This window comes from Euprymna scolopes, chromosome 15 (assembly GCF_053919585.1).
Source record: "Euprymna scolopes isolate OS-2025 chromosome 15, ASM5391958v1, whole genome shotgun sequence".
Lineage (NCBI taxonomy): Eukaryota > Metazoa > Mollusca > Cephalopoda > Sepiida > Sepiolidae > Euprymna > Euprymna scolopes.
Genome location: NC_136496.1, coordinates 57,298,301 through 57,317,624, shown reverse-complemented (window position 1 = coordinate 57,317,624; position 19,324 = coordinate 57,298,301). Strand labels below are relative to the sequence as shown.

At 36.2% G+C, this 19,324-nt stretch overlaps 1 protein-coding gene across 1 annotated transcript; it reads right to left on the bottom strand.

Annotated features, from left to right (window-relative positions):
- Positions 1-296: 296 nt before the first annotated feature.
- On the bottom strand, positions 297-986 carry LOC145294176 (uncharacterized). The gene has a single exon (XM_080141282.1). It carries the CDS (start codon positions 984-986, stop codon positions 297-299), a length of 690 nt encoding a protein of 229 aa, XP_079997408.1.
- Between the last annotated feature and the right edge of the window lie 18,338 nt (positions 987-19,324).

The following is a 19,324-nucleotide window of genomic DNA, read 5'->3' as shown; positions in this document are numbered from 1 at the left end:
CACTTGAGCGTCCGTTAGAACATATAATTTTTCTATCAGGGAGTTCTTTAAGGCTTCTTTTATAAAGGGAAAACATTTCAATGCCAGGAATACTGACAAAAGCTTCAAAACGGGGAGCGATTTACCTTGTACGGGTGCTGACTGTCCATCCTGTACGGCATATTCTGAAAAGCCGTATGCATTTTTGGAGGCATCACAAAATAGGAACAATTTTAGTGGCCTATTTTCGACTAGGGCTCTTCTTGGAAATGATAGAGGGCCCAATTCTGTTAAGTCCTTCGCCAAAGTTTTCCCAGTTATTTTGACTCCTCTGGAACTTCATCATCCCACTCCAACTTTTGCCTCCAAAGTTCTCCTATCAGCATTCTGCTCCTCACTGTTACTGGAAGACAAAGGGACAAGCGATCAAACACTTTGGAAGCTTCAGACAACATTTTCCTTTTTGTTGATACGGTTACATCGTATTGATGTGCACAGACCTTCATAGTATCAAGTTTGGGACTGTACAAATACCCTAAAAATTTCTCCACACCAGAATCAAACCATGACAGAGTTCCATCTGACGTCATCTTTTTTCGCAACACTGCACTGTTGGACTTACAGGATTGTATCTCAAAGTTACCCTCTCGCAGTCGCTCCTTTACCCTTGTGTATAACGTAGATATAGTATTTACGTAATTTCCTGTTTTCACCAAATTGTCCACATAAAAGTTCGACCTGAGTACCTGGGAACATTCATCTGATGGAAATTTTTCTGCATAATATTTCAAAACGTAATTTAATATAAAGGAACTTGCATTGAAACCGAATAAAATGGTAGAGTATCTGTAACAATGCAAGTTGCCGCTTTTCTTTAAAAAGAAACAGAAACGATTGCGGTCCTTTTCCAGGTCTAGACGAATCATAAGGAATGCTTTCCTTATGTCAGCCAATAACACATATTTGTTGGCCCTAAAACGAATCAACAGTTCCAACATGTCTCCCATTAGGTTGACTCCTGGATAGGCTGCCTAATTCAGAGATATAGAATTTGCCCCCTTGTAGGAACAATTGAATACAGGTCTAACCTTTGTGGTCGTCTGAACAGCCAGTTTGAGTACCGGACTGTGCGGAATCCATATATAATTTTGAAAGTCTTCTGGAGTCACTGTTATTTCCTCTATAATTCCTTCGTATTCCTGTTGTTTAAAGACGTCCAAGTATTGATCATAATGATCTTTCTTCTCCAGGACTTTAACTACTCTTTCTAGTATTCTAAGAGCGCCATTGTGGTTAGAAGGCACAGACTTCACTTTGTCTTCATACCATGGCAGCTGTACATGGTATCGGCCATCTCTGTAGGATATAGTGTTCCTAAAGTGGAGAATTCCTCTGTGACAGGTAACCCTAGTGACTCCATGCTAAACTACTTTCCAGTCCCCTCTGGACGTTTCCCTATTCAAACCAAGCTTTTAACGAGTCTAGGTATTTCTCCACTGAGTTCACACAAAATTAATTTAAAGTGGAGGTGTTTTTTCCAACAAAGAGGTATAATTAATTTTTGCCCCTTTTGTTGTGCCTTGGTTTTAGTTGATTCTCATACATGAAGCAAGGGCAGTTGCCAAAGGGTACAAGTCCTTTCGGAGTGGAAAAAGCGACTCCATACATGCAGGGGACGATTTGAAACGGTTCTATGAATTGAATGGCGTCAATTCCCAGTAGCCCCTCAATTTTAATAGAATTGTCTCTGGGAATCGATGCCGTTTCAAGTTTTTTATTATCTGCGGAAGCTTCCGTAATTCATGTAAATGATTCAATTCACAGGAAAGAACTTGAAGAGTGGGAACTTTCTCAGGGATAAGTCTTAATTCCACAGAGGCCTCCTAAAAAGGTCTTCTTTCTGAGCCCAAAAAATTGTTCACTTCCAACCTACATTCTTTAGCTGTAGAACGGCAATTCAGTTTTTTCAGCACAGAGGTATCCAAGTAGGTCCTTTGACAATTTATTTCCAACTGACTATTTCCCTTTCCTACCACTATGCTTATTACTGGCGACATGAAACCATAGCTGTAATCATTCGTATGTAAACAGGTGTCCACACGCACCTTGGCTCTCTTGTCTGGGCACATTGCTCTCGCGTGGCCCTTAATAATGCAGCTGCTACAACTACTATTTCTAGCTGTTCTCAAAGGGAACATTGCTCCTCTGTGTGTCTTTTTAGGCATCTAAAACACATCCAAACTTCCTTGCATCTTGTAATCCGGGCTTCATGGGAGATGTAGTAGGGACAACTTTCCGAAAGATTCTCATGCTTCTTGCAAAACTCACATTTTCGTGGTTTTGATTCCACTTTGGTATTGAAAGCCTTCAGGGAGGAATGGGATTCATCTTCTTTCTCTTTCCCAAGTCTTGGTGGGGCTCTCAGCTTAGCCATACGGTGCTGTTCAGGTTTCTTAACAATCAAAAACCGCTTAATAATTTCTGGTGTCTTTAACATGATTACTGACAAGGTTGGGTATGTTTTTCCAGCAATCCTGATGTGTTCATCTTTTGTATGTTGGGTGGTAATTATGCAAACGATACCTGAGAAAGTATTATTGCACCTACCGACATGTCATCATATAAATCACAGCTGTATGATGCTCTAAGTTCCCATACATCCGCCTGCGTTTTTATTATGAATCCTTCAACCCCACCAAATCTTTAGGATTCTCCAAGCGAAAATCTGATATACCTTGGATTATTTGGCCACGTATTTCTTCCTGATCCAAGTATTGTTCCTTCAACAATTTTAGAGCCACTGGATAACTGTCTTCGGAAATTGAAAGGTGGTCAATAAGTTGAAGGGCTCTACCCTCAAGAGAACACCTAAAAAATACAGCTTTCCTGTTGCCGATGGTATTGACATTGCACAATTCTCAAACTTGGTGAGAAAGTCCTTAAAACTTCTTCTATTTCTTTCAAAATCCCTTTCACTGAAATGTGGCCCTTTCAGTTTGATTTTAAAAGGTTCTACTGAAAAGGAAGAATGTGCGGTTGGGTTGAAGGACTTGGTTGGGTCTGCGATACTTGTGGCTTCCTGACTATGAGGGTTGAAGGTTGGTTCAACGTTGGGGGACCTCCTATCTTTTATAGGGACCTCTGTAGTATTTCCTTCACTGACTGCCCGTACAACACCCAGTCGGTGTCGCACCTCTCTCTTAAATTTAAAAGAAGCCTGAAATAGTTCGGCAAGAGATTCAGCTTCCTCTTCGGCAGTAATTTGTTCCTCCATACTCCAAGACACACCCTCTAGCTCCTCTAGCCATCCTTCTATATCCTTTTCAAAAGATAAAAACACATTCAAGGACAGAGGTTCTTCTTCCATCCCCACCACAGTTGTCCTTATTTTTCTATGAAGAAGGTCTAGCCTTCTCTCAAGTTCCCTTCGAGTAACAGGGTAGTTCATTTTTTTTTCTTTTTGCGATTCGTTGCAAAGTGTCGGATTTTAACCGACTAAAGGGGGGAGGGGGAGGCGTTTCTGTAACTCAACGGGTTAAACCAGAACTCGGCGTAGAAGGAAAAAACCATGAAACCCTTACCGTACGTGGTAAACCTTTCACGCTTTTTCTTGATCAACAGGAGTTGCAACGAATTGCCTTGTTGCTTAAAACGACAGATCTTCTTTGTAACAGTAACTATGAAACGGGCTGTTGGACTAAAACAAAAAGACCAACCAACAATATCACCGATAGGGAGTGTTTTTATACCCACTAGTCGATTCCATGCAAATGTTAAGTCCGATCCACGTGAGTGGACAAAAACAATCACTATTATAAAAGCAGTCGACCAAGCACTTTCAAACCTTTTGCTTGAACGACTGCCACACAGAATTCCATTGCTTCCCCCTCCACATCAAGTTCCGGTAAGTAAAAATTATCACAAAACAGTATTCTGTTGTTTAGTTTTAAATAATATAAACATTTCTTAACAAAGGAAAGAAAAAAAATACAACTTACTTTTTTATCGTGAATTTTATAGCCTTAGTTATGTCATAAACAAAAGAATTACGTTTATGTTATATATTTTGTTTCTTTAATAACATAAAGTATCGATAACCATGCCAATTTGCACATTTTTTATGTTCAAATCAAGTAAAAGATTATAATTAATTGTGTGGGGGGTATCTCGAAAGTATGCATGGAAATATTTCATGAATAAAAGCGAATTTTAATTTTAACAAAGTTATGAAATGAAAAATATGTAATAAAACAAAGTTTATATCTGTTAATTTAGAAAAGCGCTTAGTCATTTACAATCGTTGCCACTTTTAGTATTACAATTACAAATATACTAATTGATAAACAACTTGACTAGTATTTTTACAGTAAATATAATTATTTATATAAAAATTAAAAATAGATGTAGCAATTTTAATTCATGAAAAGATGATAATTTCAGACTTTATTGAAATAAATGTTCGAAAATTTCTATTATTTCCTATCAAAATATGCATTTTATTAAAGAAATTGAAGCAAAATAATTTAAATTATAAATGATATAACACAATAATAAAAATAGCTAAACAAAATAAATCTCTATTTAAAAACGTAGGATTTTATAATGATCTAAATTCAAAATCCGATCCAATTATGTATTTTTAGAAATATTTTTTAATCTTTAATATTAGGGTAAACTAGCTTATGTCTATCTCTGTATATATGTATGTAAATGTGGATGCACCTGTGTACCTAATATATATTTTATCTTACGTAATATGCGTATACGTGGGTATGCCTATATTTGTATACATAGGTTTGTGTATGTCTTCGCGTGTATATATAGTTATATATTTTATATGTCTAATATATAAAAGGCTATACGTCTGTCTGTGTCCATATTTTAAAATTCTATTGGATTTTTATGTACGTTTTTTATGGGTTTAAGGCGATTAAAATAGTTTATAATGAAGCAAAAAGCGTAAAAAATTGAAAAAAAAGTTGTACATCTGTACATTCATCTAAGTTTATTTTGAATTTTTGAATTTTTATTATTATGAGTGGCACATTGGTACATTGGTAAAGTCAACAGCTTTGAAAGTTACAGTTTTGCTTTCGGTTTCGATTCTAACTGATGCCAACCAAATACTTTTTTTACTTTGAAAATTACAACTCTATAATATGCAAAATCTGGACAAATTAAAATATCATATCTAATTTACGGTGGGGCCATATCGGGCGGCCACCTCTGCTTGTCTTATCTATATATATATATATATATATATATATATATATATATATATATATATATATACGAGGTGCTTGCAATAAGTAATGCCCTGACCCACTTCCCATAGTTGTAGAGCAACGAAACTTTGCACAGCTATTAGTTTTTCTCTACATAGGAACCACCCAGAGTTATGCATTTCTCCCATCGTTTGATTCAGCTCTGGGGGCCGTTTTTGTAGAATACCCCAGGTTGGTCCTCCAACAACGACGTGACTTCAGAAATCAAGGCCGCATCATCTGGGAAACGCTTTCCTTTCAAAAACAAATTCATAGCTGGTAAGAGGTAAAAGTCAGAGGGTTAAAGGTCAGTAGAGTAGATGGAGGGGGATTTCATAACCACACGCCCGTGCTTCTGATCTGGTGACATGCGAGTTGTGGACCGGAGCGTTGTTCTGCAGAAAGAGGGTACCTTTGCTGATCTTGCCCCGCTTCTTGATTTTGATAGCTTCCCTTAATTTCCTCAAAAGTGAAGCATAATAGGCTCCTGTAATTGTGGAATGCTTTGCCAGGAAATCTGTCATTACTACTCTGTCCTGGTCCCAGAAGACTGTAAGCATGACCTTGCCAGCGGAGGGCTGCACCCTTGCCTTCTTAGGAGGTGGTGAGTCCAAGTGCTTTCACTGCATTGACTGGGTTTTGGGCTCTGGATCATAGTGATGGAGCCAGGTTTCATCCTGTGTAATCAGTGTTTTGAAAAACTTTTACATCTTCTTGGCACATCTCCAAATTCACCCTCGAACACTCGACGCGTTATCGCTTCTGGAATGGTGTGAGCAACCTGGGAATCCATCTGGCAGACACCTTATGCATATGCAAATAGCCATGAATGATACTTTTCACAGACCCTGTACTAATCGTGACATATTCGGCTATTTAGCGAATAGTAATGCGGTGATCTTTCCAAATGGCCGCCTCAACTTGACAGACAGATGCCTCATCAATGGCAGAAGGGGGACGACCAGGTCTGGGAGCTGTTTCACAGACTTCCGGCCATGTTTGAATTCACGATGCCAACGTTTTATAAGGTCATATGATGGGGCATTATCACCATAAGTTTCTTTAGTTTCATCAAAAGTCTCCTGTGGTGTGCGTCCTTTCAAATACAAAAACCGGATCACTGCTCGACATTCAACAGGCTCAATTTCACACCTAACTCAGTTCAAACACCTGTAAAACAGAAACCACTATTAGTTCAGAGCTGTCATTTGCCACATAACCCGTAGAGATATAAATCACTGCACATGCAAAATTTCAGCTAGATCAGACAACTGGAAGTGGGCCAGGGGCATTACTTATTGCACGCTCCTCGTATATATATATATATAGATATATATATATGCTAGTATATGTATAAATGATGTGTATTAATAATGAGTATAAATAATATTGCATCATATTTTTATTTTTAATTCGCATAATTAAACAGACATTTCTGTAGATATTGTATTTGTATATATAAATATATACATACCCCCCACACATATATATATATATATATATATATATATATATTAGCGTTTACATATAGGCTCAATCTATATATTTTGTATTTATGTTTTATTAATTTGAGTGTATAAATCTATACATAATGATTAAAAGCATAAAATAAACAATATATATATATATATATATACATATAATTATACATAATGTATACATATATTTTCTGTATATTCGTTTGTTTGTGTGCATCCATGTTTCTTTGTTTATATTTATTCGCGACAATATCAGTCTAACTGTTTGAATACCTTTAGAGATACATGTAGTGCACATTTACTTATATTGGTACTTGTGCACAATATGAATCGGACATAACTCAACGTCCGATCGGTTTTGCTCTGAACATGACGTCAACCGCCGGCTGTTGCCTAATGTCGCTGATTAGGAACGCCTAAAAAACACTACTCAAATAATACTGCAGGAAACATTTAAATATAATAAAATTACAAAAAAAAAAAAAACACTACTCAAATAATACTGCAGGAAACATTTAAATACAATAAAATTACCAAAAAAAAAAGCATTATCCAAATAATACTGCAGGAAACATTTAAATATAATAAAATTACCAAAAAAAAAACAAAAAAAACAAAGTGCATAAAAAAGAACCAACGGCCAACTATAACAATTAATATTTTATTTTTTGTAATCAATATAGATATTTTTTGTTTGCTGGGAAAAACAAAAATTAAGTAAGTTGTATTTGTTACCATATTTTACTTGCCCAATAACATTGAATAAAATTAAGCAGATACACAATTCTTTTTTTGATTTCGTAATTTTTTTCCAACAAAAGTTTTAAATCAAGTAATACTTTCTAGCAGTCTGACACGACCGTAGTTCCCGGCAGAATATACTGTTTTAGACTAGGGATGAGGGTTCAGCGTTCCTATTTGAGCCTGTGACGAGGAACTCCTCCTTCTCCGCAGGATCATAGCCACTGAGCACGCAGAGATACTTGATTAGTCGGCCAACGTACTGTTTCCGACGATTGAATACGGACTCGTCTCTTTCTACTGTATGCTCCTGTATGCGGGAAGGTCTGAAGAAATAATCCCGCCATATGTCGTGTATTTAATTCTTCCAGTCTGCTATGGTATGCGCAGATTCCACCCCACATTCTCGCATTAGAGTTTTTTGAATTTCCATATCATAAGCCTACATGTAAATGAACCTTATTATGGTGCTTTGCTTCATGGAAAAAAAACGTGCCTGTCCTTAAGGAGGTACCCTGCCGGCATTGCGCCGTTTGCATCTCCACTCACATCCATCCTTGACTGATCTTCTTTTGGCGAGGATGCATTTCTCGCAACAGGAAGTGTATTTTTGTTGCAGCAATTAACTTTGCTTAACAGTTAGATACTACTTGTTCCGGCGTCAGTAACAATTTTCCCAAACTTGAAATATTCATTTTGTCGACAGTGGTCAGTAAATGGGCTCTTTGAGTTGTATGTTGCTTAGTGAATTCATTGATTTTTTTCTTTCAATTTTTTTGACAAAAGTTCATCTGTTAGTTTGTAGCGCATTGATTGGTTGACCGGATTCTTACGTCAGATGGCAATCAAACCCGAGAGCATATGTCAATTGCGGGCAAAGCCGATCGGGCGGTGAGTTTCCTCTGCTTCAAATTATCCACAAGTACCCTAATATTTTTTAAAATTTATTTTAATGTGTGCCCATGTATATGCAATTGTTCATGTTTGTGTGAAAGGGATGTTTATATATGTACGTAAGTACATGTGTAATATATCAATGAATTCTTGTAAGATGCATTGCATAAGCTTATTTGGATGCTATATAGTAATTATTAATGCAACAACGTCCAGTAAATGCATTTTACTTAAAAATTATACGTAATCACAACTTACTTATTCTTGAATAAAAATCGAATGATAACATACATATAGGCATATAATTGTAATTAATAGAAAAGAACTGAATGTATTAATAAGAATTGAATCATAAATAAGGAGATCACTCGCATTTACTTACATCTTTCCATATTACATATTCATAATACATTCCTTTTGATGAAAATAACCATCAATTAAATACCATTTCAGCCTCTAAAATATAAGTAATGCATAATATTCCGAAAATACCAGCTATATACATGCATATAGTTAATAAGAACCAAATTATAAGCCATGAAAATGCTATAAAGATTCGTTATTTCTTGGAAAATGGAAATTCGTTTTAAAAGAAGAATGTATGTTAAGAATTTTCTGCAGATTTGGAATGAAACATTTTTTTTAACTTTTATGATGCATATACTTTTATCGTTTTACGTGTTGAGAAATAGTATTAATATTGTGTTATTGTTTTATATAATAACTCATTCATATAACAATTAAAGCGTTTTAATCTTTTATTATACAATCAGTCGGATACTTTCTATTTACATTAGTTCTTTAAAAGAGTTCGGATTTAGTAAACGTACGTAATAATCACCCATGAGTGTAACCGTTGAGTACTATAATTTAATGTCGGGAAAATAAAGATTCGTTCCCGTTACATTATTTTTATCATTTCATCGACGTTTTTACAAAGAGCTTCCTGAAATAGTGACACTTTCAACATTAATCACAGACGTAAGTTTACCTTCATCTCATGTGAATTATAAACATGGCTCTATGTGGTTGTATCTTACTCTTATTTTCGTCATGTAATCAACTTCACTTCTTCTCTTATAGTTTTTAACTAAATATTCTAAAGAAATATAATTTGTTCTTTGTTTATTATGCTGGTGTCCTTTACGATGTGAGATCCTTTTTAGTTTTTGAAGGTAAGACTTATTATTAGATTATATAACGATAAATATTTACATGACACATTCATAAGCTGTTTTTAACTTAAACTACATTTCTTTTTAGATCAATGTGCTCTTGATAAATTTAATTAATATTATAATAAGTCATACATGTATATATGCACGTATATATGTGTTTATATAATGATATGTATGCATATATATACACACAATATATAAGTGTAAATATGCAATATATATATACATATATATACACACAATATATAAGTGTAAATATGCAATATATATATACATATATATACACACAATATATAAGTGTAAATATGCAAATATATATACATATATATATACATACATAAATGTAAATGTAGAAATGCATATGTATATACATGTATATATATATGTGTGTGTGTGTGTATGTGTGTGTATGCATATTATGTATTATTGTCTTTTCTGCTTATATAGTAACGAGTGATCTTACTAATAAATTATTTGGATCTTATCTCGCGATAATGAACATAAACAAAGAATACCATGGATTGAGAATTGGTTCTCGTAGAGAATTAAGACTATATATATTTCTTATTTGTTTTTGTAATTATGTGTATTTTAATTTATATATGCATTTGTCTTTTTTCTGGTTAGCTTTTTAAATTCACCCCCCCAAGCAAAACTCAATCACGTTCTCTTCCAGCTAAAATAAGTCCACGCTCTGTGCTAAGGCTAAAGATAAAATAGCATTAGGCCGGATAAATTTTCCGAAATTAGCACAAACGTGGATTTATTTTCTACCGTATGAGTTAGAAGAACTTTATTTAAGTAATATACTTAATATCTACGATTACCCTTTGCTCGCTTGCATTAATAAAGAGGCCTCGTTGATATCTCTAGCAAACCACTGGATATAGCTTGTAATTAACTGTTACTATAATTGTAACTGAAATCTACAGTGATATTAGCTGCGGCACTAGGACTTTTTTTCTGAATAGATAAGATGTTTTATCCCCAACCTTAATGACTGCCTAAAAATATGAATTCCGAATCACGAGGAAATAATTGTTTTTCTTCACCTCCAAGACGACTGCCTATGTCTAACCTTCATGCAAAATAGGGGAAAAGAAAGGAAGATTTTATTCTTTTCTCTCTAGCTAAAACAATACTGTAAACTCTAAATCCAAATGAAACTTTACTGTATTCTGTAAGTGAACAACCCCGACTCTAGAAAACTAAAAATCTGCCCCCTCTCTAGCTGCCACTAAAACCCTACATTATACATACGCCTTAGTAGTGGAATCCTTAACCTCAAGTTCCTAACTTTCACATACTAACCGCCTAACAGTCTTCACTAAACATCTATACATTTCTACCCCTGACATGCATTAGAGTTCATTCCTATCCAGTTTGGTACTTACCAGCCAAAGTATGCACGCGGATGCAAAGCGATCTTCATTACATAACAATTGCCTCTTCCTAGATTGTTTTGCAACAAACAATACTAAACCAATCCGATACTCCCTGTCATGAAAAACTCTCTATGACTTTTAAATGAAAACTGAAATTATCTCCCCTTCAATAGTAGAAACACTGACAACTTCTATTTGCATCTACTGAAAACTTGCCCAAATATCTATTTACTTAATTATACATACGAAATACACCATAACTTAAATTGTACCTCCAGTTACACCCTGAGTGTACTGCACCTAAACCTTAACCTTCGTAAACCTAAATATACAGTGACTGGGAAAAATTTCTTAGCTCAATTCCTAATACCGACTCAAACTATAACTGCACCTACACCTTAACCTTCGTAAACCTAAAAATACAGTGACTGGGCTAAATTTCTTAGCTCAATTCTTAATACCTACTCAAACTATAACGTTATCCTGAGCCTAAACTAATATAAAGTTAAAAAAATGGAAAAACCTAAGGTAAAAGTCCTAATCCGCACTAACGCTTTTCTAACATGCCTCTCCACAAAACTGCAAATTTGATATACAGGGCACTGAGATTTGGAAAAATCTTTGTAATATATTTTCCGCCAGAAATCTGGCTGTTAACGGGTTAAAGTTTAACAATTTGACTTTTGAGAACTCTACTAAACTCCTCTGTCAATTTTAGGTACAACATTTGAAATTATGGATATAGTTTCCTAGCACATGGATCTAACTTAATAACTTGATGTGAGCCTATAACAATAAATGTGAATGGGTCATAATAGGGGTAAAATTTAAAAAAAAATAGACCTCTGCGGTCTCTACCAAATTACTCCGACAATTTCTGGTCTAAAGATTTGAAATTTACATAAAGGGTATTTAGGAATAGGTCAAGATTTTTAGTCGGTTTGGGTCGAAAATTTGAGCTACCAATATATAAACGTATGTATGTATGTATGTATGTTTGCATGTCTGCCTACAACTTACGACAGAGGCAACAGATTTTCACAAGATAAGTATCGTTTTGAAGCTGACCCTTCAGGCGACAAATACCGAAAAACCATTAATATCTTCAACTCAAATGGGCACTTTTCTACAGGGAGGGGTCGCTTTTTTCGTCGATATTTTCGAAAGTTCCTCCCTCTTATATATATATATATATATATATATATATATATATATATATATATATATATATATACACACTAACATTTAAGCCCGACGTTGCACAAGTGTTTGAGTGCGTATGTTGAGCAAAAAAAAGTGGTAGTAGGAAGGCAGGCTCGAGCCCGTACCACGAAAGAGGACTAGAACGGAAAAAACCATGACGTCTTTGCTGTTACAACCACTACCAAACCGGAAGTGACGTAGGTTTTAATTAAGGCTAGACAATCAAAAGAAGAGGGTGACTTTCAAAAATATCGGCGAAAAAAGCGACCCCCGCCTGTAGAAAAGTGCCTACATGAAGGTGAAGCTATTAATGTTTTTAGCCTTTTTTTTATATTTGTCGTCTGAAAGGTCGAACTTCAAAAGGATACTGATCTTGTGAAAATCCACCGCCTCTCTCGAAAGTTTTAGGCAGACATGCAAACATACATACATACATTTATATATTGGTAACTAATAACTTTCGACCCAAACCGATTATAAAGCTGGCCCTATCTTTGAATATCTTTTATGTAAAATGTCCAATGTTTACACCAGGAATCGTCTAAGTAATTTGGTAGAGACCGCAGAGGTCAATTTTTTAAATTTTGACCTCTATTATGAGTCCTTAACATTTATTGTTTTGGGTCCAAATCAAGTTATTAAGTTAGATCTATGTCAAAGGAACCTATATCTAAAAGTAAAAGTTAGACCTAAAATTGTCGGAGGGGTTTGGTAGAGTTCTCAAAAGTCAAATCGTTTAACTTTTACCCCTTAATCAGGCCGAAAACCGATCCCATCGATTTTCCTAAATCTCAGTACCCTGTATATCAAATTTCGAGTGTGTAGACTTAAAATTGAGAGAGTTATTGCGTAGGGAAATGTACACACGCAGATACATGCATAGACATGTTCACTTTTATACACACATAGACAAGCATTCCATCCGGCGTTGCTCGGGAGTTTGGAGGTGTATGTTGAGCAAAAAAAGAAAACAAAAAGTACGTTTAATTTTTTTTAATTTTGACCCGTATTATGACTACTTAACATTTATTGTTTTATGCTCTAATCAAGTTATTAAGTTCGATCCATGTTCAAGCAACCTATATCTAAAAGTCCAAGTGTTTAGACCCAAAATTGTCGGAGGAGTTTGGAAGAGTTCTTAAAGGCCAACTCGTTGAACTGTAACCCCTTAACGGCATTATTTCTGGCCGAAAACGGATTACAAAGATTTTCCCAAATCTCATTACACTGTATATAAAATTTCGAGTCTGTAGACTAAAAATTGACAGAGATATTGCGTAGGAAAATGCACACAGACACACACGTTCACTTTTATATATATAATAGACAGATTGGACGCAATATATAGCAATGATTTAAAAAGTTAAAAGAAAAGAAAAAACTCGTGTGCCACCACCGAGAGTCGAAACCAACGACGAATTTTCACAGAATCAATATCGTTTTGAAGCTCGATCTTTTTTCAGGGAGATCGTTTTCTCGCCGATATTTTCGAAAGTCATCCCCCCCTTTCGATTGTCTGACCTTAATTTAAACCTACGTCACTTCCGATTTGGCGGTGGTCGTAACAGCAAAGATACTACGTTTTCCCCCGTTGCTCTCGCGGTTCGGGTTCGAGCCAGCCTTCCACTTTTTTTTTTTTGCTCAACACACACTTCCAAACATCCGGGCAACGCCGGGCACCCATGCTAGTATATATATATATATATATATATATATATATATATATATATATATATATATATATATATAAACTGTACCGTTTCACTGTATCACAGATTATCACTGCAGCTAGACTAGTAACAACCTCAAGCCAGGTTTTAAACTCGACAGCCTAGGATATCAGGGTGTGTGTGCGTGTGTTTTAATCTAAAGACACAATTATTAAATTGGATTTGGAAGGCGATTTTGGTTCAGCATCTCATACTGATAGAAGCAAGCTTGTAAAACATACCTAATCCCTCGACCGACTGCTCGTATTTTCTTTTGTACGCATTCATTAAAAACCTTATTTAAATATCGATCCTTATGCCTTGAATTATATGAGATGTTTGCAATTATTTCCTCAATTCAATGACGCCATTACCCATATTAAACAATAATTTTCTTCTCAGCGATATATATATATATATATATATATATATATATATATATATATATATATATATATATATATATACAATTGCTTATATCTTACCGCATTGATTAAATTTTTTGATGAATAAAACAAGAGACATGTTTGTAAACTGGAAATATAAAAATAATATTACCTTCTAATTTTAACGCTAACTCGATAATCGGTAGATATGTGAATCACTTAAAGCACGCATATAGTTATTGTGACGACGTCAGATATGTCCCTAGGCAGAAATCGATAAAACCATTTATTTGGGTGCAGAAATTTTCTGTTTCTCGGCTGGCAAGAAAGCTGTTTCCTTTGTGCCATCCTAACTGGAAGTCGGTGGTCGCGCACCACGATGTTGCCAACCGGTTTACACGCATTGATTACTGAAAACATTACAACACGTTTTTATACGCCTTAAAATCGTATAGAGAAAAAATCAAGCAAAAACGCTTCAAATTAATCAGAACGAAAAACAGTATTATCTTTATAAATATAAATGTACAATGAATAATAATTATACAAAAGTAATGTAAAGAACCCCATCTTCCAACGTAGACCCCTACTACCATGTCTCCTTCTCCAACATCAGGGCTCTAGGTTCCAACCTTCCAGAGGTTGAAACCCAATTACAGGAGACGACGCCGGACATATTCTTTCTAAGCCAAACTTGAATAGGGCCGACCACTTCCCTAGATGAGTTCATAATTAACGGATACTCAAATTTAACATCTAAATCTGACCCCCAAGATCGCTATGGGCATGGAATATGTGCCTACATTAAGGATGGCTTCCTGTGTGGCAAGGATATCTCTAGAGAAGATCCTAATTTACCATATGTGTGCTTCTGGGTTGCACTTGATTACACCACTGCATTTATATTTGCCCTCTATCGGCCCCATAACAGCGGAGTTACTCTCTTTAAGAGCATATCTGAGAAAATAGACCACATCCTATCTGCACACCTCACGGCTCTCATCCACATATGTGGTGACTTCAACGTCCATAACGTGGAATCGCTGCCAAACTCAAATAAGATGGACGATGAGGGGAGGTTTTGTCATGATTTTGCCATTGCTTATGACCTAACTCAGATTGTTCGCGAACCCACTCGTGTGCCCGACACTACAGGTAAATATGCAAGCCTCCTAGACCTTTTTCTCTCAACTTTCCCTGAGCTATGTTCATGTTCCGTTCTTTCTCCTCTAGGATCATCCGACCACTCCGTCGTATAAGTTAAGATTAAAATGAAATGTTATAAGTCACCAGACGTACCCTCCACCGTACTGTATACCGATACTCCATGACTGACTGGGATAGCTTCCGTACATTCATATCTGATTTACCTCTGCATTCCATGTTTAAAAATGATGTGTCCTCTATAGTATCAGACCTGACCGAATGGTTAATTGTAGGCATACACCAATTCATACAATCTAGAAAATTCCAACAATAACCTAACAGCCAGCCATGGTTCTCCCCAAAATGTGCTGCTGACATCGCGCACAGAAACCACCTTTTCCATAGCTACCAACGTAATAGATGCACTGAGACTAAAGCGGCTTTCAGGAACGCCAGCAACCACTGTAAAATAGTAATAAAAAATGCAAGAGAGCTATGTGCCCAGTCTGTTAAATACAAAGTAGTTGATCAGCGGCTTGGTTCCCACCAATTTTGGCAAAATAACAAATAGGATCCTGAACAGAAGTGTGCGTTCTATCCCAACCATTATCAACGGACCAGAGGTCATCTCGTCAGCTTCATACAAGGCCAAACTATTTGCCAAAAACTTTGCAGCTAATTCTACCCTATGCGACGAAGGCCATCAACTCCCCATATTTCCTCCTATAACACAGAACAAGCGAGGTAACATACAAATATATGTGCATGAGGTCACCAAGCTAATCAAGTACCTTGATTCCAGTAAAGCTACGGGCCCTGACGGCATCCCAATTATAGCGTTAAAAAAGCTTTGACCAGAACTTGCTCCCATAATTACAAAACTGTTTAAACGTTGCCTTAAGGAGAAGTGCTTTCCAACACCTTGGAAAACCTTATCAGTATGCCCTGTATTTAAGAACTCAGGTGATAAGTCATCTCCCTCTCAGTACAGACCAATAAGTCTCCTGTGTGTCATGAGTAAGTTGCTGGAATCCATATTAAATAGAGGAATAGTCAACCACCTCAGCAGAAATAACCTTCTTAGTGACACGCAATATGGTTTCCGTTCTGCGAGATCTGCCGCAGATGTGCTAACGGTTATATCCATGGGATTAGTGAATCTGTTGACAAAGGCTTCCTTTCCAGGGCAATTGCTCTTGACATATCAAAGGCCTTCGACAAAGTATGGCATAAAGGCCTACTTCACAAGATCTCCAGCTACGGTATAACTGGAAATATTCTCTCTATCATTAAATCATTTCTCTCTGATAGGCTCATAAGAGTAGTGGTTGATGAACAAAAATCAGAGGCCTGCAATATAAATGCTGGACTCCCTCAAGGGTCAATCCTGGGCCCAACTCTCTTCCTGATGTACATCAATGATCTCCCTAAACACATACTTAAATCATTCGTTGACATCTATGCTGATGACACGACCATCGAAGGCCGTAAATGACAAAGCTCTCTCTGATTCCTTCTCCTCTGATCTCGAACGAGTGGTTCCGTGGGGGAAGAGGTGGCTGGTTACCTTTAATGCATCTAAAACCAAGCTCCTATCTTTACATAATCAACGCTCTGATCCCCATCTGGCATCAATTGAAATGGATGGCTCTCGTCTAGGAGAAGCCCCATGTTTTGACAAGCTTCTGGGATTGACCTTCACTCCTGATCTGAAATGGAACACGTACATAAAGTCTGTTACCAAGGTCGCTGGAAAGATGGTGGGATCCTTCTACCTCTCCAGACGATATCTCACTACTGATGCAATTCTCTATCTATATAAAAGCCAAGGATGGAATACTGCTGCCATATCTGGGGAAGGAGCTGCTAAAAACAGCCTATCCTGCCTTGACAGATTACAAAATAGATTTCGTGGCTAAGTGGGGGATTCCCTTTTCTCTACTCTGCAACCTCCCTCCCACAGAAGAGACGTTGCGAGCCTATCTTAGTTATATCGTTATTTCCATGGCAGGTGCTCCTCTGAACTTCAATCTCTGGTCCCCCCTCGTCTATCTTTTGCAAAAAACACCCGTCTAGCTGAATCCACTGTCAAAAACTTTCCCCACTCTTTATCTATGCCTAAATCAAAACGTAAATTCCATGAACAAATCTTCTTTCTTAGGACTGCACGCCTGTGGAACTCTGTTTCGTCTGCCTGCTTCCCTCCTGACTACAACTTGGATGTCTTCAAGCCCAACGTAAACAAATTCCTGATGAACCGCCCCCTTAAGTAGACACTTTAAATATCCACACTAACGTACTGTACTTACAATAACCCTTATCCCTGAGTGGCTTCCTGGCCTTGATAAGTGGTGACCTCCTTGTAAAAAAAAGGTATTATTAGTCAAGGGAAAGAACGAATATGTAGTAGAGAAGAAAAACTTTTAAACTAACTCAAATCAGATAAAACGGATTAAAGTTTTCAAATTCGCTAATAGAACATTGTATATTGATATGTTAATACCAGAAAGTTAAAACCAGTCTGTATACTTTATTAGCGAGTGCATTTTTATATGCTGAAGCGATAATGCGTTGCGTGTATATTTGATAAACTTGCATGAATGATCAAGTATACATATTACGGCAGGCATTTTGAATCCTGGCTTTTGGTAGTGATAGATAACAATGGGGAAAAGTCAAAATGAACATTAATAATCAGGGCAGGTTGTTGCAATGAGAAAATATAAATTTGTTCGCTGTTCAATTCTCTACGTTCACAGTACGCAAAACGAGACCTTAAAAAATAAAAAGCGAAACTGACAAAATAAATTAACAATGAATAATGGATGTAACATTTATTATACATCAGAAAGTGATTAAATGAAAAGTAGTCGTCATTTTCAAATACCATTTTTGTATCTAAACATAACTAACTCTAGTTACGTCCATACTTGTCGCGGTTACGGTTGTTATAAAAATAATTCGATATGGCGTTTTTATTGCTTAATAACTCAAGGATTTCCATATAATTTACATTGCAAAAAGCACATTTGAAGTCTAATATTTCTACATGAAAACTGTCAGCCAGTCTGTTAATCTCGTATATAATAAAAAGACTGCAGAAATCCCTCCCTGAACAAAAGTATCGTAGGTTTGCAACAACAAATGTAACATGCAAATTCAATACACATACCCTGATAGCCACTATCTTATGTAGCTTACCACCACTACTTCTGACACATTCACTCATAATAATAAAGTGCCACATTGCATCGGATGAGCAACATCATCAAATCGCACGATCTACAGAGGAAAAAGTTCCTAGTTTTCTCTCTCAGTATTTAGTGGTCCCACTGCTACCAGTGGACACCGGGACAAATTCTGATTTTTTTTACATGGAAATCCACACTTATCAAGGCTCAGAAGCCACTCAGGGATAAGGGTTATTGCGTGTACAGTAATCAATGGCATAGTATCGTAGTAATATTTAGGATTCGAGATTTTATAAAGTCTCTCACTGAAAGGGCGATTTTCTTCGATATTGTGTGTTACACCGCTCTTAACTGGCTATTACATACACACATAATATAATTTTCGAGTTTCCGTTTAACAAACAATAAAATAAAAAGGAATATAAAACAAACTAAAAGTTATATAAAACAAATAAAACTGTGTAAATTTGACAATAGAAAACGGACAAAAAACACGAACAGTTGTACGTAATTATCGCAAAATATAGAAGAAGAAGCAAACGTAAAAAGTCACAAAGATAACCCTGGGTGAATGTCCGAAGCATAAGCGCGAACGTTCAACCTGTAGGTTACGACACGGACCCTCTTTTTCCATTTTTCCCCGAAGGGTTCATCGAAGTAACATCATGTTTCATTCTACTTTAATCAATTCAAAGAAAACCGGTAGACGCGCATGCGGGGTTGTCGAAAGGAATGATTTTTCAATCACATAAATAAGCAAACACGGAATA

Coding starts and splice junctions, on each gene's coding strand:
- LOC145294176 (XM_080141282.1), bottom strand. CDS start 986: ATGGGAGACATGTTGGAACTGTTGATTCGTTTTAGGGCCAACAAATAT.